The sequence below is a fragment of the Mesoplodon bidens genome (assembly GCF_964165515.1).
Source record: "Mesoplodon bidens genome assembly, chromosome: 11".
In the NCBI taxonomy this organism is placed as follows: domain Eukaryota; kingdom Metazoa; phylum Chordata; class Mammalia; order Artiodactyla; family Ziphiidae; genus Mesoplodon; species Mesoplodon bidens.
The window spans coordinates 7712262-7739521 of record NC_138167.1 but is presented as its reverse complement, the minus strand read 5'-3'; the positions used below and the strand labels follow the sequence as shown (position 1 = coordinate 7739521).

Sequence of the window (27260 nt, the reverse complement as noted above, 5' to 3'; positions counted from 1 at the left end):
GATGGAGAGTGAATTTTTTCCTTCAGGAGACTGTATCTCTGATTCATTTTAAAGATAAAAATTGTTCTAGTAGGTGCATTGTATGGCAGAGGGTCTTTCACGTAGAAACATGTAGCCAGATTCCCATCCATTTAAAGGCAATTGTAGATCTTCCCTTGTTTCTACCATACCTGATGGGATTTAATACTTTGGTGCTTATAGAAGTTGTTTAGAGAAGGTTTTGGATTTTTTACATTTGTCACAAACCCCTCGGGTCATTCACATTTAAATGTTTTTGTATAGGCTGTGATTTCCTCAAGGTTACGAAGGTAAAGTCATTACCCCAAATTAAACACATCTTTTATTATGCCCCTGTTTCTATTATTTCACAATGTATATATTTTGTATATCTGTGGGAAGTAAATGAGTTCTCAGCTCTAAAAATTATTTAAAATTTAGACTTACATATATATGTGTGTGTGTGTGTATTTATATCCTAACTCCTAATGAACACAGATCCCAGTCATATTTCTCAGTTCCCTTCAACCCCTTTCTGATAGACTTGATTACTTCTCCTGTTACTAGCTAATGCCCTGATATTCTGTTACTTTTCCATCTGAACCTTCACTCTAAAAGTATGCAGTCCTGTTAGTCATCATCCACTTTGCCCAGGGACCTTAGTGTGGAAGAATTGGTGTCTGAAGGCTCACCGGGCTCCTGAGCAGCTAGACTAGAGCAGCTATGTCCAGTAAAGTGTGGGATAATAGAGATGTTCTGTATCTGAGCAGTCCAATAGGGTAGCCGCTGGATACTGAATGTGGCTAATGAGTACTTGAGATGTGGCTAATATAACAATTTATAGTCCTATTTAATTAAAAGTAATATTTTCCACCATTTTATTATGAAAAATTTCAAACAGAAAACTTGAAAGAATTGTAAAGTGAACACCCATATGCCAATCTAGATTCAATAATTAACATTTTTCATTTACTGTAATAAGTCTATTATAAGTCATATAGTTGATTTCTCACTTATGGGTGGAATAACTGGTATAATTGGTGTCAATAGACTTATTTTTTTATAAATTTATTTATTATTTTTGGCTGCATTGGGTCTTTGTTGCTGCATGCAAGCTTTCTCTAGTTGCGGTGAGCGGGGGCTACTCTTTGTTATGGCTCGCGGGCTCTGGAGCGCAGGCTCAGGAGTTGTGGTGCATCGGCTTAGTTGCTCCATGGCATGTGAGATCTTCCCGGACCAGGGCTCGAACCCATGTCCCCTGCACTGGTAGGTGGATTCTTAACCACTGCACCACCAGGGAAGTCCCCAGTAGACTATTTTTTAAAGTGCTATTTAATTTTTATTAAATTTAGATAGCCAAATGAGGTTTGTGGCTACCCTTTGGACAGTGTAGCTCTAGAGCATGGCTTGGTAGCTTGTTTACCTTGGAATGCTTCTGGTCCTTTGCATTGCATTAAAATGCGTGGCCATCCTCTTCGGGTTTGCCATGGAAAGTCACCTCATCTCCAGATGGCCACTGTGCAAGACTGTTGTCACCCTCTTGAGGTCTCTCTTTTTTTTTTTTGGTGGTACGCGGGCCCCTCACTGTTGTGGCCTCTCCCGTTGTGGAGCACAGACTCCGGACGTGCAGGCTCAGCGACCATGGCTCACAGGCCCAGCCACTCCGTGGCATGTGGGATCCTCCCGGACTGGGGCACAAACCCGTGTCCCCTGCATCGGCAGGCGGACTCTCAACCACTGTGCCACCAGGGAAGCCCTCTTTTTCTTTTTTAGTAAATTTATTTACTTATTTATTTTTGGCTGAGTTGGGTCTTTGTTGCTGTGCACATGCTTTCTCTAGTTGCTGGGAGTGGGGGCTACTCTTCGTTGCAGCGCGAGGGCTTCTCATTGTGGTGGCTTTTCTTGTTGCGGAGCATGGGCTTTAGGCACGTGAGCTTCAGTAGTTGTGGCTCTTGGGCTTCAGTAGTTGTGGCATGCGGGCTCAGTAGTTGTGGCTCATGGGCTCTAGAGCGCAGGCTCAGTAGTTGTGACGCATGGGCGTAGTTGGGCTTAGTTGCTCTGCGGCATGTGGGATCTTCCCGGACCAGGGCTCGAACCCATGTCCCCTCCATTGGCAGGTGGATTCTTAACCACTGCATCACTAGGGAAGCCCTAAATTTACTTTTCAAGTGTTGATTTTGTGCCTCATCCCTTTATTTGCCCCTTCATGGGATGGAGTGTCACTACCCAACATCTAACACAGTCTTTTCTGTATAGTAGGCGCTTTGTAAACATTTTTTCAGCATTTTATTGTCTTTTATATATACTGCCTTCAGATTATTTGTCTTTGTAACTTAGTCTGAGGTGTAAGAGATTCATTTCTGTTGCTATGGATACCTTACATTACCATGAATTTTTCAAATGCGCATACTCATACCACAGAGTTGTATACTCGAACACATTGGATAAGGATGTGTCTTTTGGATGTGGCCCAACTGTGATCCGAAGTTCTATGTATAGTCTGAGTTCCTCAATCAAAGCAACCAATACAGCACAGCAAAGAGGACCGGTGAGAATCAGGATGATCCGCCAGGCTCTACCGTTCTATTTTATTTATATATATATATATATAATTTGTTTGTTTACAAAATATACTTTATTTTTTAAATTATAGATTTACAAAAAATTGAAAAGATAGCACAAAGAATTCCCATTTGCCCCCCACCCAGTTTCCCCCATGCCCCTCTTTTACATGAATGTAATAAAAACTATGCATTATTATATTTCTCTTTTCCTATTGTGCCTACATGTGCCTATTCCTACTGTGCCCCAATAATTATTGTAGATAGAGAAATAGATATTTAATATTATAAATTGGGGAGTGGAAATCTGTAGTATTGCCCTAGTAACACCATCTTAACTTTGCTTGAGGTCAAGAAAGCCTTTGAGTGACATAACCCATGGAAAGCTGAAAGCTGATTAACCTCTGGTGGAATTTGACCTGGGGAGGACTACCAGTTGGGTAAATGGTGGTATCTCTGCCATGAAACCAACGCTAAATCTGGAACTTTTTCTAAGGGTCAGGGGTAGCGGGGCATGGTGGAAAGAGTTGCTTAATGTTGTCAAATGTTTAAACCTCTGGTCTTTGAAGTAAAGTGTTGTGCTAAATAATCTTTAATGTTTCCTCTTAGCCATAGTAACGTATGAGGCAGAGATTTTTTAAAAAGTGCTTTATATGAAAGAAAAACCAGGTTTTGTGCCTCTTCTTACTGTTAAAAGTACAAGTAGATATTTCGTTGATATCGGGCTGAGTCTATTCATGTGGGCATTTAAAATGTGAATATACATGAGATTATTTTATATATCCTATTGTTAGACTACTTTGTTTTCATTTGAAATGTGTGAGACCTGTGAACATGGGTTGTGCTGCAAGTTCAACGACTGATCCATACGATTTAAAAAAAAAAACTTTTAGAGCAGTTTTAGGTTCACAGCAAAATTGAGAGGGAAGTACAGAGATTTCCTGTGTATTCCCTGCCCCCCCCCACATGCATAGCTTCCCCATTATCAACATCTCCCACCAGAGTGGTACATTCGTTACAACTGATGAACCTACATTATTAGGTTTCACTCTTGGCCATGTATATTCTGTAGGTTTGGAAAAAATGTATAATGATGTATCCATTATTATGGCATCATAGAGTGTATTTTCACTACCCTAAAAATCCTCTGTCTGTTCATTTCTATCCTCAACAGCTGGCAACTTCTAATCTATTTACTGGCTCCATAGTTTTGCCTTTTCCATAAAGTCATATAGTTGGAATCATACAGTCTGTAGCCTTTTCAGACTGCCTTCTTTCACTCAGTAATACACATTTAAGATTCCTCCATGTCTTTTCATGGCTTGATAGCTCATTTCTTTTTAAGACTGAATAATATTCCATTGTCTAGATGTACCACAGTTTGTATATCCATTCACCTACTGAAGGACATCTTGGTTGCTTCCAAGTTTTGGCCATCCTAAATAAAGCTGCTATAAACGTGTGTTCAGGTTTTTGTGTGGACCTTATGTTTTTTGATTATTTTAATAATTGGTTTCCTAGCATTATATGGCAATGAGCTATATTGAAAATCCAAAAAAATTAATAAAAATAACAAAGGTAAATGAATGATTTGAGGATGAGCTTAGAGTCCAAATCATGTGCTACAGTGGCAAGAACACTGAAGAACTGAAATTCTTCATTATGGCACTACTTCACAGAACTATTTTCCCTTTCGACCTGTGAATAGGCTTTATCCCTTAGTGGCACAGTCTGAATAGTTATCCAAAATCCTTTTTTTTTTTTTTTTTTTTTTTGCCATTATTTTTTCATGCCTTCTTATTTCCTCAGGTGTTCTCATTTAGTTAGAAGTTGGAGGAAGGATGCTTCCTGTTTGATTGACTGCTGGAGACCAGCTAGGACAATAGAGAAATTGTCTAGACCATTAGAATAGCTTTTATCGGCAAGAGATGGACAGGGCTTCCCTGGTGGCGCAGTGGTTGAGAATCTGCCTGCTAATGCAGGGGACACGGATTCGAGCCCTGGTCTGGGAGGAGCCCACATGCCGCGGAGCAACTAGGCCTGTGAGCCACAACTACTGAGCCTGTGCGTCTAGAGCCTGTGCTCCGCAACAAGAGAGGCCGCGATAGTGAGAAACCCACGCACCGCGATAGTGAGAAACCCACGCACCGCGATGAGGAGTGGCCCCCGCTCGCCGCAACTAGAGAAAGCGCTCGCACAGAAACGAAGACCCAACACAGCAAAAATAAATAAATTGATTAATAGACTCCTACCCCCAACATCTTCTTTAAAACAACAACAACAACAAAAAAAAGAAGGACAAAGTAGTTAATTAGGGAAACAGGAAACCTCAAACAAGGTGTTCTTTTGAGTTTTTACTGTAAGAGCCAGGAAATTTCATATGGCTCAGTGGCATAAAGGTTAGGCATTAGGACAAATAGCCATGGAGGGGGGAACCTGGCCAGGTAAGGTTACTCCTCCCGATAAGAGGGATAAAGACCATCTTCCCCTGGGATCTGGTGGTTATTCTTGAAGCCTTCACTTCAGGCTGGGACAGGAAGAACAGCCTGCTGCCGTGAAATGATAAGCCATTGAGGTTTGAAGGTGTGACTAGGAGCTGTGTGCTAAGCTTCTAGCTGACGAAGTTAATATCAGCAGGAAGGGACGGGTAAAAGGTGTGGTTTCCTAAATGAAGAACGCCTTTAAGCAGCCAGGAAGTAAATGAATGCTTTATGTATTCATGTTGTGTATGTGTTATCTGTGTTTTGCACAAAAGTGAATTTGGAAGACAATGTACAAGAACATTCAAAACATTCTTCAAATTATTCATCTTTCTGTTTTCTTAAGGAGTGGGTGTGATAGATGAAGTTTAGTGCTTCCATTTTGTGCTTCTTTGACCAAATGACAATGCTAGGAGTTTCAATTAGTCCTGTCTGAAGTTACTGCTGTTATCTTCTGATGCTGATTTGTCATTTAAGAAGGAATTTGCCTTTCCCAGAAATCAGAGCTTAGTAATAAAAAGAAACTAGAGCTTAGAGGGAGCAGCTACACAATTTGGCTTTCCCATTATTAATCTCATGATGTCTCTCTACGAAACTGAAAAATATAGATTTTGTAGTCAGTTCTTACCTATAACCACCTTGTTCATCAAGGGCACATGTAGGCCTCATATCTCTTCTATGTGCTACAGTTAGAATAATGAATGGGACCGATGTTCTCACGGTATGGAATTTATACAGAGGAAACAGATGACTATGTAAGTGTAAAAATATGTTCTGCCCCTGTCTCAGCCTCCATCATGAGAGCTATCCACCCTCTTACCAGCTATGAGCATGTTAAAAGAAAAAATGTTCAACATCACCAATATCTCCATGGGCCGGTAAGACATAAAATAACCAGATCTGAGGTCATGGAATGCCTTTTTCTATAGAGGCAGTGGGATGCTGCCATGTCTCCCAGCTCCTAAATTGTGTTAATATGCACTGCCTCCATCCCCCGGTCCCCCTGCCCAGCCCTGCTTCCTTGTAAGCATCTGCGCTCCTGGCTCAGTGTGTCAGCATTTCTGGATTGCAGTCCTGGCTCTTTCACTATTTATAGACCCCTCGAAGAAAGAGAAAAAAATGAATACTTATTTTTGAAGTCTAAGAAATCCTAGCTGTAGTGCTAATCTAATTGAATTCTTCCAGATATATAAAGTGAGTGACATTCTTATTGAACGTGTGAAGAAACAGGCTTGAAGATTTGGAGTGACGAGTTCAAATTTTTACAGCTAGAAAGGATTTGAATCTGGGACTTCAAATAATAGTATTTAACGTTTAATGAACGTTAGCATTAGGTCTGGTTAGCGCTTTATATACCCTACAATCTTGGGAAGCAAAAGCACTATTTTACTTTCGTTGAATCTGAGGTTTAAAGAAGTGAAGTGACTTGCCTCAAGTCACACATAGAAGTGAGGGCTGGTATTTCAAGCCAGATCTGCCCGGTTCCAGAATTCATGCTTGGTAGCAAGAGATTAGTTGAAAATCCAGGCTCTTCTGAATCCAAAGCCCATCTGTGCTCTATGTATTCAATCAGGCCTGATTTTAAACATGGGTCGAGAATTAGCAATAATGTGTTCTTTGGTAAGTCAAAATTACCTTCTTAACATTAGTTTCTTCATTTGTAAGAGGGGAATGATAATAAATAGCTGTCAGCATTGGGAGGTTTCAGTATGGTTATACACACAGCAGTCCTCCAGCAAATGATGGCATCTCTCTCTGCCACCTTTTGACAACCATTACTATTTCTCCCACCCCTACTCCCTACGTTCTCTCAGCAGACTTCATTCATTCATTTCTGGCATTGGGATTGAGGGCTCGGGATCCTTCTGTTTTGAGATTGACAAAGTCAATCCAGGATGAGGGTAAAGAGAGAAGAAAATGCACAGCAGTCAGTGTTCCTGAAGTGTCCAGACTCCACTCATGAAACTTTGTGTGATGGAATTAAATTAGTCTCTGGGAGGTAATTCAGCTGACTGCCTGCCCATGATTACAAGTGGCAGACTCAATGGTGATTCTGAGATTAAGAATTGCATCGGAGGATAGGAGTGGGTCAGCTGACAGACAACAGGCAACAACCTAGTGTGTGTGTGGGGGGGGTCCTAGTGGTCAGAACATTCAGTAGACTGTGTTTGTAAAGTAGATTGGAAGAGATGTGGGAGGTGAAGAATGGGGATGCCTTCTAAAGGGTGATGGTTAGTTGTGGCTGGAGGTTGGTAAGGGAAGAAAAGAATAAGCAAGGAATGTGGTTAGAACATGGTGAAATAGGGCTGGGTTTGTCTCTGCATAATCAATTTCACCTATGTTTCCCACCTCACTCCTCTTCCCCCACAGGGTCTGGTTCGTAGAAACAGACTTATAGAAATGAATTTCTTTTCACTGGAAGATTATGGGTCTTCATGTGAGGTAAGATTCGTGGATGAAACTCAAGTATAAGAATAATTCACCAGTATTTCTTAAAAATATCAAATGTGAACACTTTCACACTAGTGTTGTATAAATGGGAACAACTTTTCTGGAGGGCATTTGGTAATATGTATCAAAGTTCTTTAATGTATATATCCCTTGGCCCCATAATTTCTTGTTTAAAATTTTTTTCCTAAGGAAATATTTGAAAGTACAGGACAATTTTTTTTTATATTCACAAAAAATTGGAAACAACCTAAATGTCCAGCAGTATGGGATTGCCTAAATACATTATGGTATAATCTATATGGATAAAAACTATACATTGTTTTTAAAATAACATTTTAGATGATTTTTTTTTTTTTTTTTGCGGTACGTGGGCCTCTCACTGTTGTGGCCTCTCCCGTTGCAGAGCACAGGCTCCGGACACGCAGGCTCAGCGACCATGGCTCACAGGCCCAGCCGCTCCACGGCATGTGGGATCTTCCCGGACCGGGACATGAACCCGTGTCCCCCGCAGCGGCAGGCGGACTCTCAACCACTGCGCCACCAGCGAAGCCCTAGATGAATATTTTTAAATGAAGAAACACTTAGAAAATAACAGATCAAAAGCATTGTGTGTGGAATGACACCATCTTTGATAGTAAACATATGGTTAAAAAACTAGAAACATACACACCCAAATTTTATAGTGGAATTATGGATGTTTTAAAATACTTTCTAAAATACATTTATCTGCATTAAACATCAATAGGAAAAGAAAATTTTTTTTTCAAATAGCAATCTATAAGAGAAAGTTTCTAAGAGACAGGTTATTTGTTTAGTCATAATGTTTCTTGTGTATATGTCTCTATGTTTATGCATATACATTTTAACCAGTTGTTTTTGCTAGTAGTTTCTTTCAAGTATGCTAGTTTTTGTTAAAGATCTTACTTCTTGTTTCTGCCAAAGCTGTGTTCCTTTATTTTTTCAGTCCTCCAAAGTAGATTTCAAATGTTATTCTGCAGAGTACCCAAGTGGTTGGTTGGTTGAAAAGGAGGAAGATATAGCTCATGACCAGTTTTCCTTTCTCGTCAGCATCAGCTTTTGTCATACAATTTCCTTTTATCACTTTGGTCAAGAGGAGGGGCAGAAAATTTTGAGTTGGAGTATCATTCAGAGACAGTTCATGTCTGCCTTCCATCTTCCAGCCACTTACGCACCCAAGGGATCTGGAGTTGGAAAGGCCAACTTCTCTCACCTAATTTTTGGGTCAGCTTTCTCTGCCTGCCTCGCTGCATGGCACAAATACAGGTAACATTTGCTCTTATTCCCTCAGATCTTTGTACCTGAATATATCATTTGTCTGACTTATAAAGAAAAGATTCTAGGGAAAAAAGATTCTAGGAATATGGCATTTTATTATAAATGACTTGGCATGAATATGGGATGGATAGGAAAGCATCCTTTATTGATTGGGTTAGAACTGCATTAACTCTAAAGGATGTGAAAAATTGTTCAGCATTCATGGAAAGTTATTTTCTTTTTTTAAAATATGTTATGATTTTTGCTTTGTGTTATCAAAATAAAGCAGAGGGATTTGGGGGATTAATTACTTTTTATTCGGGTCTCATGATTTACATATTATCTCATCAATTGTAGAGGGTTCTATAATAGAAAAGACTCATTTTCCTTAGGAAATTGGGGAAAATGTGAATAATCAAGTTTAGGAACTTTTAGAAATTAAAAAAAATTAAAGAATATAGTTATATGTGCCATTTGTTTTCCATATTTCCTGTTTCTTGGATAACACCTTTTCATACTGATTAATATAAGAAGCAAGGTATATTTAAAATATCTACTATTTAATAATTTTTTATATTGATATCTACTAATAGATTGAACCCTTTATGGATATTAACTAAAGACTACCTACTGACAAATTTTATTTTCACATAGGCTTCTCTGGCAACTAGAAGATTATTTCTAAACTTTTAATATACACATAATCATTGGGGATTAAAAATACAGGTGACTGGGATCTAACCTGAGAGATTTTTACTCAGTACGTCTCCCACGAGACATTGGAATCTGAAATGTTAACAAATTTTCAGTGTTAAGCCTCAGTAATTTTTTTGCAGATGGTGTATGGGATACACTTTGGGGAACACTGTGGCAGAGTCATGTTATAGTTGAAAAGAACAATGCAATGTATTTATCTATTCGGGTCAAAAAATAATTATCTCAAACTGACATTGACTTACTATTCAAATCCTTGTAAGAACTTTTTTTTTTTTTTTTTTTTTTTTTTGTGGTACGCGGGCCTCTCACTGTTGTGGCCTCTCCCGTTGCGGAGCACAGCCTCCGGACGCACAGGCTCAGCGGCCCGGGCTCTTGGGCCCAGCTGCTCCGCGGCATGTGGGATCTTCCCGGACCGGGGCGTGAACCCGTGTCCCCCGCATCGGCAGGTGGACTCTCAACCACTACGCCACCAGGCAAGCCCCCTTGTAAGAACTTTTTACTACTGATATGTAGTCCTGAATACACATATATATATGTATATATGTGTATATATATATATATATATATATGTTTTAAGCCAAGATATTTATATTTTTCAGAATCCCCCAAAATAGAATTTTTGTTTTTTGAATTAATAGTTTTAAAAGTGTCTCAGTAATTTGGGGTGGTATCACTTTGTCTAACGTGTGTATTTGTACGTTGAACATTTTGAGCTGAACTGAATAGGACCCAGCCTATTTAATCTATTGGTAAATTAAAAAAAATTCTTTCCTTATTTTCTAATAATCATGGCTGTAGTTACTAGGAGTACAAATGACTTTAGCAAAAATACTGAAAGGTTTTCATTTCTTATACAAATCAGGCTCAGTCTACATGCTTTAGGCACTTGAAGGAGTTAATAAACAGATGTCCACACACGCACACGGACACACACACATACATCTTAATCCTGGTGTGTTGCTATAGACTAACCTTTTAATTTTTCTTTGGATAGAAATCATTCTGTTACAAAGTTTTAATGCAAAACACATACCTCACCTCTTTTTACTTTATAGATGAGTGAACAAGAAGTGACTTATTCCATCCTGAGATTTCTTCAGTCACCTTCGGAGTCACAAAATAGATCAAGGCCTGGTAGTACTCAAAGCCCTGGCAAGACTGAAGGAAAAGGTAGATGTTTGAAGCGTCTAGATTCACCCATTGCTTATGACTTGTCAAACTTCTGAATTAGAAATAATAAGTTCCTATCTATATTCTAGGTTCTCGGTAATATGAAACCATAATGGTCTTTAATACCTTTTTTGTTTTTAATTTTGTGAGAATGGAGAAATTAATTCTTTTAAATTTGAGAAGGTAATAGAATTTATTTAAAAAATAAATTTATTTATTTTTGGCTATGTTGGGTCTTCGTTGCTGTGTGCAATCTTTCTCTAGTTTCAGCGAGCGGGGGCTACTCTTTGTTGCGGTGCGAGGGCTTCTCATTGCGGTGGCTTCTCTTGTTGCAGAGCACGGGATCTAGGCACGTGGGCTTCAGTAGTTGTGGCTCTTGGGCTTCAGTAGTTGTGGCTCGCGGGCTCTAGAGTGCAGGCTCAGTAGTTGTGGCGCACGAGCTTAGTTGCTCCACGGCATGTGGGATCTTCCCGGACCAGGGCTCGAACCCGTGTCCCCTGCATTGGCAGGTGGATTCTTAACCACTGCGCCACCAGGGAAGTCCCAGTAGAATGTTTTCATTCAAATTTGGTCAAGAGAAATTTATGAGGACTTTTTTTTTTTTTTTTTTTTGGCCGGACCAAAAGGCTTGCTGGACCTTAGTTCCCCGACCAGGGATGGAACCTGGGCCCCCAGCAGTGGAAACGTGGAGTCCTAACCACTGGACCGCCAGGGAATTCCCTCATGAGGATTTTAAAAGTAAAGGACAGACTAGAGTCTCAAGAAACATTGCAGGGGCTTCCCGGGTGGCGCAGTGGTTGAGAACCCACCTGCCAGTGCAGGGGACACAGGTTCGAGCCCTGGTCCGGGAGGATCCCACATGCCGCAGAGCAACTGGGCATATGCGCCACAGCTGCTGGGCCTGCGCTCTGGAGCCTGTGAGCCACAACTCCTGAAGCCTGGGCGCCTGGAGCCCGTGCTCTGCAAAGAGAGAGGCCACCGCAGTGAGAAGCCCGCGCACCGCAAGGAGGAATAGTTCCCGCTTGCTGCAACTGGAGAGAGCCCATACAGACTAAATAAATTAATTAATTTCAAAAAAAAACCTTAAAAAAAAAAAAGAAAACTTTGCAGATCCTAGAGAAATAAAAGTCTTACGGAATGTTGGAGAAATGAAAAATATGCGTTAGAAACAATGTTTTTATTTAGACAAAAGGTATTTCAGGTGTCTTAAATATTTACCAAAACTTAATGGAATGAAGAAACAAAAATGTTCAAATCAAAAGGGGCATTCTAATGTTTCCGTTCTCTCTCTGTACCTTCAAATAGTGTCACAAACTCTAAACTGAGAATAATTTTTTACTGTTTTAATGTAGTGTCCATCAGAGATACAATTTTCAGATATAGAGGACCTTAAAAGTAGGAGGAAAAATGGGGCACTGCTAGAGAAAAAAAAAAAAAAATTGAAGAGAAAGAAGGAAAAGTCGATTTCTAGAAAGTTCTTTAGGGATAGGCCCCAGTCACATTTGCAGCTTCAGAATACCCACTATTGGCTACCAGTTTCTCAAGAATATTGACTGCTTTTTCCTTCCTCTTCATTATTGGTTGTGATCATAGCAAGAAGTATGCATGTCAGTGTGGATTCTCACACATGTGTATTGTGTTTATTGCCATCTGTGCTTTTGTAAGGAATGCATTTTAAAAATCCTACAAGACTGTTCTTGTGTGTAGGATTTCTAAAATGGGTGACTGTAAGTCAGAAATCTGAAACTTTATAATTACTAGATTGCAAATTAAAACAGTTTGTACAATGTACTTTTGTAAAATTTTCAGAGACGATTGTTTCTGTGTTTCACATGGTGTCCAGGTTAAGATGAGTAGTGGGTCAGGCTCTAACCCTAATGATCATTTTCTTCCTTCTTTATTTAAAGAGTCTTCAGTGCCCTGGTGTGGCATTGCAGTGACGCTTGGGACCCTCTGTTTACTTCTATTGATGACAACCACAGTGTTGGGGATAAAGAGTAAGTAATTGAAATACATCCTTCAAGTCTTAGTCATAGAAATAACCACTAACTGAGTAGGTATTAACCATGCTCCATCAGTTATTCCATGGCTATAATCAGGGAATGTTCCAGGTGGTTCTTTCTTAGTGATTTTTCCCCAGACACAATCACAGTGTCATTTTCATTTTATTTACCTATTCCAATATCTCTGAAGCTGTAATGAGCTGTCCCAGTCTGTATGAGACATGGCAACATTCCTTCTGATACAGCACTTAGTACAGTAGACCCCCTTTTCCACGGGAGATACTTTCTGAGACCCCCAGTGGATGCCTGAAATTGCAGATAGCACTGAACCCTGTATATACTATATATATATACTATGTTTTTTCCTATTCATACATACCCATGATAAAGTTTAATTTATAATTTAGTAAGAGAATATCTGAATTGCCAGCATCACTACTCTTGTGCTTTTGGACCATTATTAAGTGAAATAAGGGTTACTCGAGTACAAGCATTGCATACCTCGAGAGTCATCTGATAATGGCTACTAAGTGACTGACAAGGGCAGGATACGCTCGACAAAGGAATGATTCCCTTTCCTGGGGAGGACAAGAGGGATGGCACGAGATTTCATCACACTACTCAGAATGGCATGCATTTAAAACTTACGAATTCCTTATTTCTGGAATTTTCCATTGAATATTTTCAGATTGCGGTTGACAGGGTAACTAAAACTGTGGAAAGTGAAACCACGGATAAGGGGGAACTACTATTATATTCCACCTTCTAAGTTTAGATCCCTGTGAATCTCAGATACACATTCTTTGAGAAACAACTGTTCAAAAGAAATTATGACTTACTCTTAATTTTTTCTAAATATACAATAAGGAAATGATTTAGTAAAAGGAGTGATTCTATGCATGGATGTTAGATGATCTTGAATTCAACCTTTTATCTTTTATTTGAGTTCCTTGACATCTTTAGGGAAAATTACCAACCTGTTGCACTCAGACAAAATTACTAATTTGGATCTTCCTCACTTTTCTCCTATGGATATTCCATCTGCTCCAATGATAATGGTGCTTTTCTTCATGTTGTTTGGTGCAGATTTTCATACTCAGATGTGTTGCTAAATGTTGACTGATTTGTCCTTTGGTACCTATTTGTAAATGTTGTGCTAACTTAGAAACTGAACTGAATGGTTAGATTTTACCCTCATAATTTTATTCAGAAATCATACTTTATTTATTCTACACTTAGGTGGCTTATAGTGAGAAATTTGATGTTTCAATTTATATGGTCAAGTTATTGAGGTGTTACTTTCTAAATGTAAAACTACTAATTAAAGGAATGAAATGGGTTGGTTGTCAAAGTGAGATTTTTTTTTCTCCTGTCCTAAAGTTCAACATTTAAGCATTATGAGTACTTTAAAAATTGTGTCTATACTGTTAATTTTAGTTTTTCAGTATATTCAAGAAAAACATCAACAGGAGGAAATTCTACGGAACCTCAGTCAGAAGTACCATGTTATGCAAAATGAGAGCTACTTAAAGGAGCAACTTTTGATAAATAAGAGTTTAGAATATGATACTCTAAAAACTAAAACCCTTCAGCAAGAAAAGGGACTGGACTTACTCGCTACAAGAAAGAAGGGATGTCATAAACGAGAGGAGATCTTTTCAACGTTTTGGCGAAATATAGGTATGTATGGAGGAAATCTTGAATGAAAGATGGAACAATTTTCCATTACTTTTTCCCTTTCCAAAAGCTTTGAGGCTTAATACAGGGTTGTGTTATATGCTAGGGATCCAGGTCTGCTAGATAACTTTTAATTTGTGCCTCTTAGGTGTAGTGTGGGTATTTGGGTTTGCTTATTTCAAACATAGGATTGAGAACCCAGGAGTCATGTTTGGATTAGTAGAGCCCTGTATTTCCCAAAAGTCAATGGCAGTTCTTGCTTTCTTTCTGCTCCCAGAAGGTGAAATAGTATATTAGTGCCCCTGAAAATTTGGATTGTTTTGGACCTGTGGGAAAATCAGGCTCTCCAGCTTTGTTGCTGACATAAAATATGGAGACTATCAGTAAAAATATACTTAGGCTAAAATGGGCACAAGGCCTTTCATTTGGATGCTGTTGTAAAGATAACTGTATGTGTGTGTGTTTCCATTCTGCATTGACTTCAGATATTTGGTCTATTTGTGATCAATATATACTCCCTCCAATACATCAGCAAGATCTGCCGGAGTGTTGATGTTTGTACGACTCTGTGTGATGATACTATTAAAAACATCCAAGGGGGGCTTCCCTGGTGGCGCAGTGGTTGAGAGTCCGCCTGCCGATGCAGGGGACATGGGTTCGTGCACCGGTCTGGGTAGATCCCACATGCCACGGAGCGGCTGGGCCCGTGAGCCATGGCCGCTGAGCCTGCGCGTCCGGAGCCTGTGCTCCGCGACGGGAGAGGCCACAGCAGTGAGAAGCCTGCGTACCGCAAAAAAAAAAAAAAAAAAAAAAAAAAAAAAACAAGAGATAATAATATTAAATCTCATACAGTAAACTCTGTTATCATGCATAAGATGCAATGAATCACCCTGGTTAATCAACAACTACTAAATATGTATTTAGCGTTTACAAAGAGACTTTGCTTATTTGATATCATTTAGGTGTGGTAGTTACTAGAAATGTACTGTCTCTATTATTGAAGAATTAATAATATTTTATTGTTTTGTTTCTTTAGCTTTACTTTTCGCTACCTGTAAAAAAATTGGTTATCATACTGCAGAAAGGTTCACATCTTGTTTTTTTCACTTCTGTGGCCATTTTTCCATAGTCTTAAACACTCCTCACAAACAGGTCTGTTAGTGGTTGTGTTATTGCATTATATTTGTAACAATTTAAATGCTTTCTTTATTAGAGACTGTTTTCAATTTTTCTTTTCTATAAATAATCATAAGCAGGGACTTCCCTGGTGGTACAGTGGTTAAGAATCCTCCTGCCAATGCAGGGGACATGGGTTCGAGCCCTGGTCTGGGAAGATCCCACATGCCGCAGAGCAACTAAGCCCGCATGCCGCAACTACTGAGCCTGTGCTCTAGAGCCCGCCAACCACAACTACTGAGCCTGCGTGCCACAACTACTGAAGCCTGTACACCTGGAGCCCGTGCTCCGCAACAAGAGAAGCCACCACAGTGAGAAGCCCACGCACTGCAATGAAGAGTAGCCTCCGCTCGCTGCAACTAGAGAAAACCCAAGTGTAGCAACGAAGGCCCAACACAGCCAAAAATAAATAAATTTATTTTAAAAAATCGTAAACATACTTTGAAGGATTAATAATATTTTAATTTGGTATATTATGTATGAGGAAAAGAAAAAATTCCAAAGAATAATTTTAATTTTATCTAGAAGGCATTCCAGAATCCTAAAAAGTTTTTTAATTTAATTTTATTATTTTAAAAACAGTTCTATTGAGGTATTATTAATATGCAAAAAGCTGCATGTAATTAGTGTATACAATTTGATGAGTTGAGACATATGTATATATGAGTAAAACCATCCACAATTAGGGTAATAGATATATCCATCACCTCCAAAAGTTTTCTTATGTCCCTTTTTTCTTTGTGGTAAGAACACTTAGCGTGAGGTCTACCCTTTTAACAAGTTTTTAAGTGTACCATTCAGTATCGTTGACTATAAGCACTCTGGTGTACAGCAGATGTCTAGAATTTATTCGTCTTGTATAACTGAAACTGTGTACCCATTGAACAACAACCCATTTCCCCTCCCCCAGCTACTGCTTTTCTACTTTCTGTTTCTCTGAGTTTGACTACTTTTTATATCTCATATAGGTGGAATCATGCAGTATTTGCCCTTTGTCATTGGCTTATTTCACTGAGCATAATTATCTTCAAGTTTCATCCATGCTGTTACCCATGGCAGGATTTCCTTCTTAAGGCTGAGTAATATTGCCTCGTAGGAATAGACCACATTTTCTTCATCCATCGATGGACATCTGTGTTGTTTCCATTTCTCGACTATTGTGACTAGTGCTGCGATGAATATGGGAATGCAGATATCTCTTGGCATTCCCGACTTCTGGTGAACCTCACATTATCATTAGTGATAGCTGTTAAGATTTTTTAGTTATGGAGAGTTGATAAGTATCTCGCTCTACTTAACAAAATACCAGATGAAAAGACATTTAATGTTTCACCTTGTATATTATAGGCAAACTCAATGAAGGCCACTGGCGCTGTCCAGGAGTAAACTGTTATTACTTTACCACTGAAAGTAAAGACTGGAAGGGATGTAAACAGACTTGCCAAAGTTACAATTCATCTCTTCTGAAGATAGATGATGAAGACGAACTGGTATCATGGACAGTTACACGTACTTTTATTCTCTTGGCCTCTGCCTCTCACCCTTGGGCCCAAGATACTGAGGAAATGGGGGAGTTTAGAAAGAGGAACCTTCAGTTATTCTTTGAGTTATGTCTGCTGAGTGAACAAAAATTGTATAGTTAAGAGTCTCAAAAAAAAATAAGTTTTTCCTGGTGAAATATCTTTGGTCTTTCCTTCTGTTAAGCTAAGTACTTAAAAGTAAGAACCAAAGAACATGAAGACTGTAATACAGGGAGCCCTGTCCTGGGGGTGTGGGAGTGGGAATTGCTTCTTGAAGACTGAAATTGAAGGGCTAAGTATGACTTCATCAAAATCCCTAGTAAATATTCCCCTCTTGGTGAATGCTATTCTCAAACACCTTCCTGTTTTCTATAGAATCAAAGATAAAAAAAATTTTTTTAAAGTCTCCCAGGAGACCTTGCCTGCTAATAGGCATGTGATCTTGCTATTTACTAAGCATTCAATACATATTATCTATCATGATGAACATTGTTATTTCCGATATGGAAACCCCCTTGAAGATGCAGTGGGGGTCTTTGCAATCATCTCCTTTTCTTAGGACTCTACAGGAGAACCCCTCACATAGAAGTATGCCTTTCTTTTGATGAAGTACTTAACCCTTTGGTAAATTGCAGCCTGGAACCAGCAGTTATTTTTTCCTATAAGGCGATAACTAAGAACCCAAAGGCAACGTAGTCTAGTAGTTACTATTAGGAATCCAGGAGCCAAACTGCCTGGGACCGAATTCATTTCTGCCACTTACTTGCTGGGTGACCTTGGGCAAATTACTTAACCTCTCTGGGCCTCGGTTTTCCCATTTGCAAAATGTAGATAATAATGAGGAACATAAAAGTGGTAACGGTTTTACAAATTAGCTTCATGGTGATTTTCATTGCATCTGTAGGTAACATTTACTTGATTAATTTTTGTATTTATTGTATCAAGATGTATATCTTTCAAAAAGAATTATAAAAAAGAAAATACAGTGACAATAATATTGAAATTATCTTTTAAATTTATTACTAATAAAAACTATCCATACACACAAAATGTGTTTTTACAGAGAAATGTTTGCAATGATCAGCCTGAAATCTCTACTTATCATTTAGAAAAACAACACAAAATTTATATGCAAATCTAGTAGATGTTTTAAATTGTAACATAAAATAATTTATGATGTCAAGTCATAAAATAATTTTTTATGTTTGTTGCAGTAAAACACAGTTAAATTTAAACCTATATTTAAAAATATATTCAGTCATTTAATCAGACATTATGTACTATGTCACTTTGATATATTACATTTTTGGACATAGTAAATATCTCCAAATACTTCCCTGTTTCCCTTTTCCCCTTCCTACTACTGAACAACAGCAAGTCTTTCTCTTATGAAGCTGAAGGCTCTAATGCACACGTCCCTACAAACATTTGTTATTTTAATAAATGTGTTTAGAAGATTCCTTCTTTCACTTGGAATATGTAATGATTATTTTTCTTTACCTTTAAATTTTTTCTGGAGCATGACTTTGAATGGTTTCATAAAGTGTCATACATTATTAACAACTCCTATTGTTAAATATTTAGATTTAAAATTTTTCCACATTTTAAATAATCTATGAGACTGGCAGCCATTTGTAACATAAATGAATAAGCTACTAGAAGAAAATTACTTTGGAAAATGAAAATACAGGGGTTGAGGGGAGAGCGTTTTTTTTAGGAAGGAGGGATGAAGGATCATGTAGAAAGAGGCAGACTACTGGTCATAGAAACAGCTGGGTCTTTTATCTGTCCTTATTTTCATTCATCTAACAGATGGGAATTTAGTCCCATGATATGTTTTATTTCCTTTTTAGACCTTCCTTCAATCCCAGACTTGTCGAAGTTCCTACTGGATTGGATTATCATTTAATGAAAGGGAAAGTAAGTGGAAATGGATTGACAATGGCATATCTTCTGGACTGTAAGTTTACAGGATGCATTCAAATTCTAATATTGGTGTTGGGTTGGAAGGATTGTTCCTAAAAAGAATCTTGCTTCACAGGGCTTAACTCATTTTCAGGTAGAGGTCATTAGTAAGAATAAGGAGAATGATTAAAGAAATGTTTCAGGAAGTACAGTTAAAAAGGACAAGAAGTGTCATACAGAGTTATTAATAATAAAATTATGATGCTAAACACATGATCAGAAGTATGTGTTATGAGGTACACAAAATAAAATAAAATCATGAAGTAAGGTGATATGATGTGATTGGACCATTCTGACTTAGTCATGGTGATCTCTCCCACAACCGTGAATGTTTTGAGTATCCCCGAAATTCATTTGAAACTCCTTTATATTAGTAGTTTATATTAATTATAAATATATATAAATGCAGATTCAAACATACACACATGCGTGCGTACCCACACACACACCTCACTCTAGTCCTTCTGTTAAGTGCAGTATTTTGTAAACTCTTGGGTTTACATTTAGTTGTAATCTGCTGTTGAACTATTCAATGATTTTTAAAAAAATCTTAACTGTTACATTTTTTATTTCTAAGAATTCTCTTACATTTTCAAATCTTCTTGCTAGTTACTCATATATTCAAGCTGTCTTTTATTTCTTGAAAGATATTAATCACACTACTTTTATATTTGGTATCTGATAATTTTAATATTTGAAGTTTTGTGGGTCTAACCTATCACTTCTACTGACTTTTGTTCATGATGCCGTTTCCTTTGTAGTGTTTAGTGATTTTTTTTTTTTGAGCTGCTGTGGAAATTATTTGAGGACTTAGATGAAGGTGGCTTCCTCAAGAAAGAATTTGCTTTTGTTGGATGCCTTGGAGCATTGTGAATCTAAGCCATTTTTCATTCTAAATTTGGACCCTGCCAGTAATGTAGTTCTGGGCCACAAACCTACAAGAGATGTCATGCAGGAAATAACCTTGATGTAATTGTAGCCTGTGAGTACACTTTCAGGCGAACACTTTCAGGGCTAAAATAAGATGCTCAAATTGCACAGTTAATTAAATCCATTTTAAGCACATAGCGCTATGCAGGGGGAAAGACACGGGATAGCTTATCATACTTGGATGGGATGGGATAGGTTGTCACACTTAGGATGAGGGGCAAGTGGGTTAAAAGGATCACCTGGATCCTGAGTTATTCTCTCTTCATATGGCCTGGCTCTGTGCCATCACAGTTCCCTGACAATGGTGTAAGGTTTCTAGGACCAGACTTGGGGTTTGAGTAAAGGGGACCCAACAGACAGAAGGTTCTTGTGGCCAGCACACACGTTTTCTCTATTGGGCGGATACAGGAGCATGTAAGCCTGGTTAGAGTTGCAGCTTTCCAATTAGCCTGATGAGCAGCTATGGATTTTACTTGCGTTTCTTAGGCAGAGGGCCAGAATGAGTGTCACCAGTGGTTGACTAACTTAAGACCTCATGAATGTTGAGTATCTATGTGCATCATGTATATTTCATGTACGATATTTTGTATCTATTTGATTCTTTCCTCCTTTTCTATGTTCAGCACACATGGGCTCTACTTACTGTATCTATACCTAACATGTCACATAGGTTACTAGCTTACTTATCTGTATTTAAACCATCTCCTACTTTCTGCCTATGCCTCACAAGCTACTTAGTTTCATTTATCTTCCTTAATTGTTCCTCTTTTTACCTATAGCAGATTCAAATATTCCTAAGTAATACAGCAGATGCAGATTACATGAGGGGTGGTTTGTGATTCTGGATTGTTAGGTAGGATTATTCTTTTTCTTTTCTACTTAAATCCAATGTTCAAGACAGTTCTAAGGTGGTTTATACTGGAGATATATCCCTTTGGTCTCAACACTTTGTAGCTTATTTTCTGTTTAGAATCCCCATCCGGGGTTGAATTCATTATTCAGCCTGCTACATCAGTTAAGGGAAAAACTGGCTTCAGTGCCTCACTTACCCTTCTGGGTTTCCATCTTTACTTAACCCTCAGCCTGAGTGTGAATCTGCTTTTTGCCAGTTCATTAACTTATTCAAGAGGTTTTAAAATTTGTTTTTATTCAGGATTTTAAATTATTTTCAATAGGAAGGTTGTTCTCACCTAATCCACCACTTCGCTGAAATAGAGGTCCTGCTTTAGATGTTTTTCAGTGAATTTTCATGTTTTAGTGATAGGGTGGGGAAGGAAAAGAAATAAAACACATAAAAACATAAATTAAACAACTTCATCTCTGACTATATTCCAATTCTACTTTTTTCTCCTTAAAGTGTATGCACATGAGACCTTGTTATCTGTGTCACAGAAATTTAGTTCCTCTCCTTTTAGATCTCTCATTTTTATTGAAATAATTAACATAGGAAAGCAGGTTGCTGTATCATGATCCCAACATAGCAATATTGCTCTCTGATCAAAAATTCCCAATGTGGAACAAAATAGGAGATTATGGGTGTGATCAAGAGGATGTTATTCTATTCAGTGGGCTAAGAGAAGTAAAAAATCTTTTAGTGATGAAGTTATGTTTAATAATTCCATATTCCAGATCTTTAGGCAACAGACTTAAAAATACGATTTATGTTATTGTAAGCTTCAGAATTAAACAGTTGGCCATACATGTTTTCTGTTCTACAGTAATTTGGCAATAATGACTTCTTCTGGGAGTGGAGAATGTGCATTTTTAGCCTCAACAAGGATAGCAAATATCGATTGCTCTAACACCTATAATTGTATCTGTGAGAAGAGAATTGATTGCTTCAAATAGACACTAAGGAGAAAAGGTGAAATAGAATTTTGTCTTTTTTTGTTGTTGTTGGTTTCCTGTAGTAATTTTGTTTTTGACTGCAGAACTTTGTCCACTGTAGAAACACAGATGAGATGGAGGAGGAGGAAAATGCTCTTTTGGACTATGGTTGAAGACATCAGATGCCATCTGTTTTCTTGGGGAAGAGAGAATCATTTTGTCTTTGGAGAGCAGTTACCCCTCTCTTTAATGGCCTTGAGGAATTACTCTCTCTTTCCCTGAAACACCCGCAGGATCAATTAAAGAACTCTAATAAATAGCCTGGGTCATTTCCTTATCAATAGGATAAATCATTTCAATAGACTCTGGCTTTGAGAGATCACAGTTAATAACTAAAATGTAGTTAGCTTCCCTCCCACCCCATCTAGATACTTGGCTCTCATTAAAAAAAATAATTTCAAACTTACTGAATAGTTGAAACAAGAGTACAAGGAACCTTCATATAACCTTTACCCATAGTTACCATTTGTTTATATTTTACTCTGTGTGCACTTTATAGTTTTTTTTTCTCTCTGTCTCTCTCCTTGCTGATTCATTTGATAATAAATTCAGGATATTACATCTATTTGTGTAAATATTTCACAAGAACAAGGACTTTGTCTTCTATAACCATAGTACAATTGTCAAAATCAGGAAATTTAGCACTGATACAGTACTATGATTTCATCTATAGCCCATATTCGAATTTTCTCAACTGTACTCTAATGTCATTTATACCTGTTTTTCCTCTTTGTTCAGGATCATGTGATACATTTAGTTGGGAGGTCTCTTTAGTCTCCTTTAATCTGGGACACTTCTTCAGGATTTATTTGTCTTTCTTGACCTTGACATTTTAAAAATCAACTCTACTGAGTTGTATTTTCATGCAATAAAATGCATTCATTTTAAGTCATGAGGTCAACGGGTTTTAAACAAATATATACACCTCTCAAACACCATCAAATCAAGGCACAGAACATTCCCATCACCTCCAGAAGTTCCTTTCTCCCTCTCACCACCCACCTGGTCTCAGGCAACCAGTGATATGCTTTCTGTGACTATAATTTAATTTTGTCTGCTTTGTTACAGAATTTTGTACATCATTTATACCTTTGTATCTGGCTTGGTTTTGCTCAGCATGTTTTTGACATAATCCATGTTCTTTCATGTATCAGTAGTTCATTCTTTCAGTTACTGAGTAGTATTCCATTGTATAGATATACCACAGTTTGTTCATCCACATTTGGACATTTGATGTGTTTCCAGTTTTTGGCTATTATGAATAAACCTGCTATGAGCGTTTATGTGCAAGCCTCTGTGTGAACGCATGTTTTCATTTCTTTTTTATTAAATGCTTAGGAGTTTGATTGCTGAGTCCTATGGTAAGTGCATTTTTTTTTTTTTTTGCGGTATGTGGGCCTCTCACTGTTGTGGCCTCTCCCATTGTGGAGCACAGGCTCCGGATGCACAGGCTCAATGGCCATGGCTCACAGGCCTAGCCGCTCTGCGGCACGTGGGATCTTCCCAGACCGGGGCACGAACCCGTGTCCCCTGCATCAGCAGGCGGACTCTCAACCACTGCGCCACCAGGGAAGCCCGGTAAGTGCATATTTAATAAGAAACTTCTAAATTGTTTTCCAATGTGGTTGTATCATTTTACTTTCTCATTAGCAACATATGAGAGTTCCATATCCCTTGCATTGGCAGGCAGATTCTTAACCACTGTGCCACCAAGGAAACCCAGGACACCAGTCATATTGTGTTAGGGCCCACTCTACTGACCTCATCTTAACTCGATTACATCTACAAAGACCCTATTTCCAAATAAGGTCACATTTATAGGTGCAGGAGTTAGGACTTAAACATATCATTGTGGAGGACACAGTTCAACCCATAACAATAATATTCCCTTATTATCTGTTTCCTGTTTGTAGGATCTGTAATGATGTCCTTTCTTTTATGATATTGTTTGTATTTCTGATATTGAATCTGTGTTTTTCTTTCTTGACCAGTCTAGCTAGAGATTTATATCAATTTTATTAATCTTATCGATGAAATCAGCTTTTTGTTTCATTGAAGTTTTAAAAGTTTGCCCACTTTCCATCTTATTTATCTTTTATTTTTATCTTGATTATTTCCTCTCTTCTACTTATTTTGAATTTAACTTCTTTTATTGTCCTGGCTTCTTAAACAAGGGCTTGTATATCCTTTTGTCAAACTTAGGTCTTACCTGTGTTAGATCAAAGTTAAATCTAGAACATTTGTAAAGCTTTTAATATAAAGATTCAAGCATCTCCCATCACAGGGCAACATACTGGACCTAGCTTACGTGCTTCTCCTGATCTCTCAGTCCCATCTATCTCACTCTCTTGGATGCTTGCCTAGCTTCCTAGCCAAAGCAGCCCCAGCAATGCTTGTTTTCTACCTATGGTTGTAAAAATAGGTTATCATTATGTGTACGCCAGATTGTGGCGTGACCTCCATCATGTCTACAGTGGCAAGAGCCATAGCAGATCCAGTGCTCAGACCCCTCAGAAGCTGTGGCTTTCCAGAGGTTGCTTGAAGCCTTCAGCTAACACAATCCAGAAATGCAGGAATATAGAGGCCCTATATGGCAAATTTTCACCAGAAAAAAGATAGGAAAGAGGCTGCCGGTGAGTTGATAGCCACGTCCTTCAACCTGATGGACTGTTTGGAGATGCAGGGTTTGTGTAACAACTCCTAAAAAATTATTTCTTGTGCACCTGTGGCCAGCCTGAAACTGTGCCATCTTGTACTTCCTTTTCTTTGTTCCCTGACTCATCTCCCTTTCCTTTGGCCTCTCTGTCTTGCTTCCTTTAGATTTTACCTCTTCTCGCCATTGGGTCTTGTGGCACTAGGTGTTGAGCTTTTTGCCTCAGGCTCTGTTTTCCAAGGAACTCTGGGCTAAGATGGTGCCATCTAATGAAAGGAAGGATTGTATCCATCCTAATATAAGGCAACTATCTGCTATACCAAGAAAGAGGGTCTCACCCTGTCCACAAAAGGAGAGACACAAAGCCTCATTAATCAGGTCTACCTCAAATAACAGGCTTCCAACTGATACACAGTCCTCCCCCCTCAGCTCTAGATGTGGCCCCTCATAGTTTGGAAGACTGAATTACAATGATAAATTCCACCATCACTTTTTATATTGACACAAAGTGGCAGTGGAAAAGGAAGAAGAAAAAAGATATCATTGCTTCTCCTATAGACATAACTATAAAAAATATAGCTATAAAAATACCTGTAAAAAATAGCTACCAATAGCCTCACCTCTGTAATAGGTCATGAAGCCATAGTTCATATTTATCACTTTCTACTTCTACCACTCATTTTTCTCATGAAGCTAACGCCTCAGCTAGTTGGGATCCCTTATCTAGTGTAATGACCCCTTCCAACTGTTCCTTTCTTACTTTACATACAAGTTTTATTTAATTAGACTATCTTCCTTATGTCCTCCTTTACCTCAGGATCTCTGGACTATTGCACTTATTTAACTCCCCATTAATGAATCCTGCCATACTAGGCATATAAGAGAGCTAAGACTCAACTGCATTGAGGGACATCCCCCATTACAGATGCTCAGACTCTGCATAACTCCTCTTGTGCTTCACGACCTATTAGAGAAGTGAGGAGCCTCATATTAGGTGGAAGCATGAAGTTGTTACATAAAATTTAAATATGAATATAAAGATGGCAATGAACAATGAGGTTAGAATATGCCCCTCTGGGCCTGTTTGTGCTCAGATGTCTGCTCTTCCCTTGCTCAGCTTTATACTGAGGGAAGCTCACCCCTCCAAGCTGCATTTCCCAGTGTCTTTAACCAAACAAAGCCTGAGGCAAAACTTAAGTGATATAGATGCTTTACAGGGCAGTGAAACTGAGGGAAAGGGGAAGTGAGGTGAAGGAGGATGGGAAATAAATACAACATGATGCATAACTGAGATGACCACTGCTCCACAAAGAGACAAAACTGGTCACTTGACCATGGAGAATGTGACTCTAAAGAAACACTGGAAGTGTAAACAGTCAAGGGAAGGGAGAAGAGAACAAAAAATTTATGTGTCAACTTCTTTCTATCTCTTGCTTCCCAATGGTTATAGTACATCCCAAACAAAAAACAAATAAGCTGCACTCCTAACGTGGACAGCTTCTCATATCCTGCTCTCGTACCCTGTGGTTTGGTGCTTATGAGTCTGGAAACAGTGTTGCAAGCTGGACACATCAGTTGTAGACTTCAGACAGTAGAAACATGAAGTCTCACCTGTCCATGATCATTGCAGGGACCACTGTGTAAAAGCAAGTGGTTAAGAACTGAGAGGCGTGTTAAGCTGAGGCTGAGAATCTGAGAAGGTGCATAAGATGTGTTCCGTACAACCGGGCTCCTGGATTCTAGGTGGGTTTTGTCAATAAGAGATGCTGATAGGAAATTGGAGGATGAGAGGTAGGGAGAAGCCAGGGTAGTTTTTTTTTTTTTTTTTTTTTTTTTTTTTTCGCGGTACGCGGGCCTCTCACTGATGTGGCCTCTCCCGTTGTGGAGCACAGGCTCCGGACGCGCAGGCTCAGCGGCCATGGCTCACGGGCCCAGCCGCTCCGCGGCATGTGGGATCCTTCCGGACGGGGGCACGAACCCGTGTCCCCTGCATCGGCAGGCGGACTCTCAACCACTGCGCCACCAGGGAAGCCCTACCAGCCAGGGTAGTTTTAACCCCTCTCTGCTTTAGGTTGTATCTCTAGTAACAGCTACATTACTCCTATGTTCCTACCTCTCATTGGACAGATCTACATGGTTCTAGCCTCTGCCAGTGAATCCTGACTCCAGGAAATCACCTCTTTCCTTTTTCTTTTTTTTGGTGGTATGCGGGCCTCTCACTGCTGTGGCCTTTCCTGTGGTGGAGCACAGGCTCCGGACGCGCAGGCTCAGCGGCCATGGCTCACGGGCCCAGCCGGTCCGCGGCATGTGGGATCTTCCCAGACCGGGGCACGAACCCATGTCCCCTGCATCGGCAGGCAGACTCTCAACCACTGCGCTACCAGGGAAGCCCCACCTCTTTCTTTTAACCCTAGTTTAGGGGGTAGTAGAAGCTTCTCGGTATTACTAAACTCTGAGTTTCCTTATTGATTCTTAAGTAGTTTCTTAGCATCTTAGTCACCTTCTCAATCAGCTCCTTGAATAAAATTCCCTCTGTTTTAAACACTCAGAGAGGTTTGTTTCCCTTGCTGGACTCTGGTTGATACACATATATTTTCTCACTTTCTCATTATAACCATCCTGTGAGATGATACAGGCACACCTCTGAGACATTGCAGTCTTGGTTCCAGAACACTGCAATCAAGTCAGAATTGCAATAAAGTGAATGTTGCCATAAAGGGAGGCACACACTTGTTTTCGTATCCGGGGGCATATAAAAGTTATGTTTACACTCTGCTGTAGTCTATTAAGTGTGCGAT

At 39.0% G+C, this 27260-nt stretch overlaps 1 protein-coding gene across 3 annotated transcripts in view; it reads left to right on the top strand.

Moving 5' to 3' along the window:
* Positions 1 to 8641: 8641 nt before the first annotated feature.
* The window catches only part of LOC308625293 (killer cell lectin-like receptor 2), a 29053-nt gene continuing 10434 nt past the window's right edge, over positions 8642 to 27260 (top strand). The window contains exons 1-8 of one of the 3 annotated variants that reach the window (XM_081249306.1): positions 8642 to 8773; positions 10537 to 10651; positions 12559 to 12648; positions 14092 to 14334; positions 16855 to 16997; positions 18881 to 18987; positions 21641 to 21786; positions 21871 to 23442. In XM_081249306.1, the coding sequence (XP_081105432.1) occupies positions 8759 to 8773; positions 10537 to 10651; positions 12559 to 12648; positions 14092 to 14334; positions 16855 to 16997; positions 18881 to 18987; positions 21641 to 21770 (843 nt within the window). In that variant the 5' untranslated portion in view covers positions 8642 to 8758 and the 3' untranslated portion in view covers positions 21771 to 21786; positions 21871 to 23442. Of the gene's footprint in view, positions 8774 to 10536; positions 10652 to 12558; positions 12649 to 14091; positions 14335 to 16854; positions 16998 to 18880; positions 18988 to 21640; positions 21787 to 21870; positions 23443 to 27260 lie in introns of those variants that run through there. The other 2 variants (XR_014017077.1, XR_014017076.1) reach the window with 2 other exon arrangements.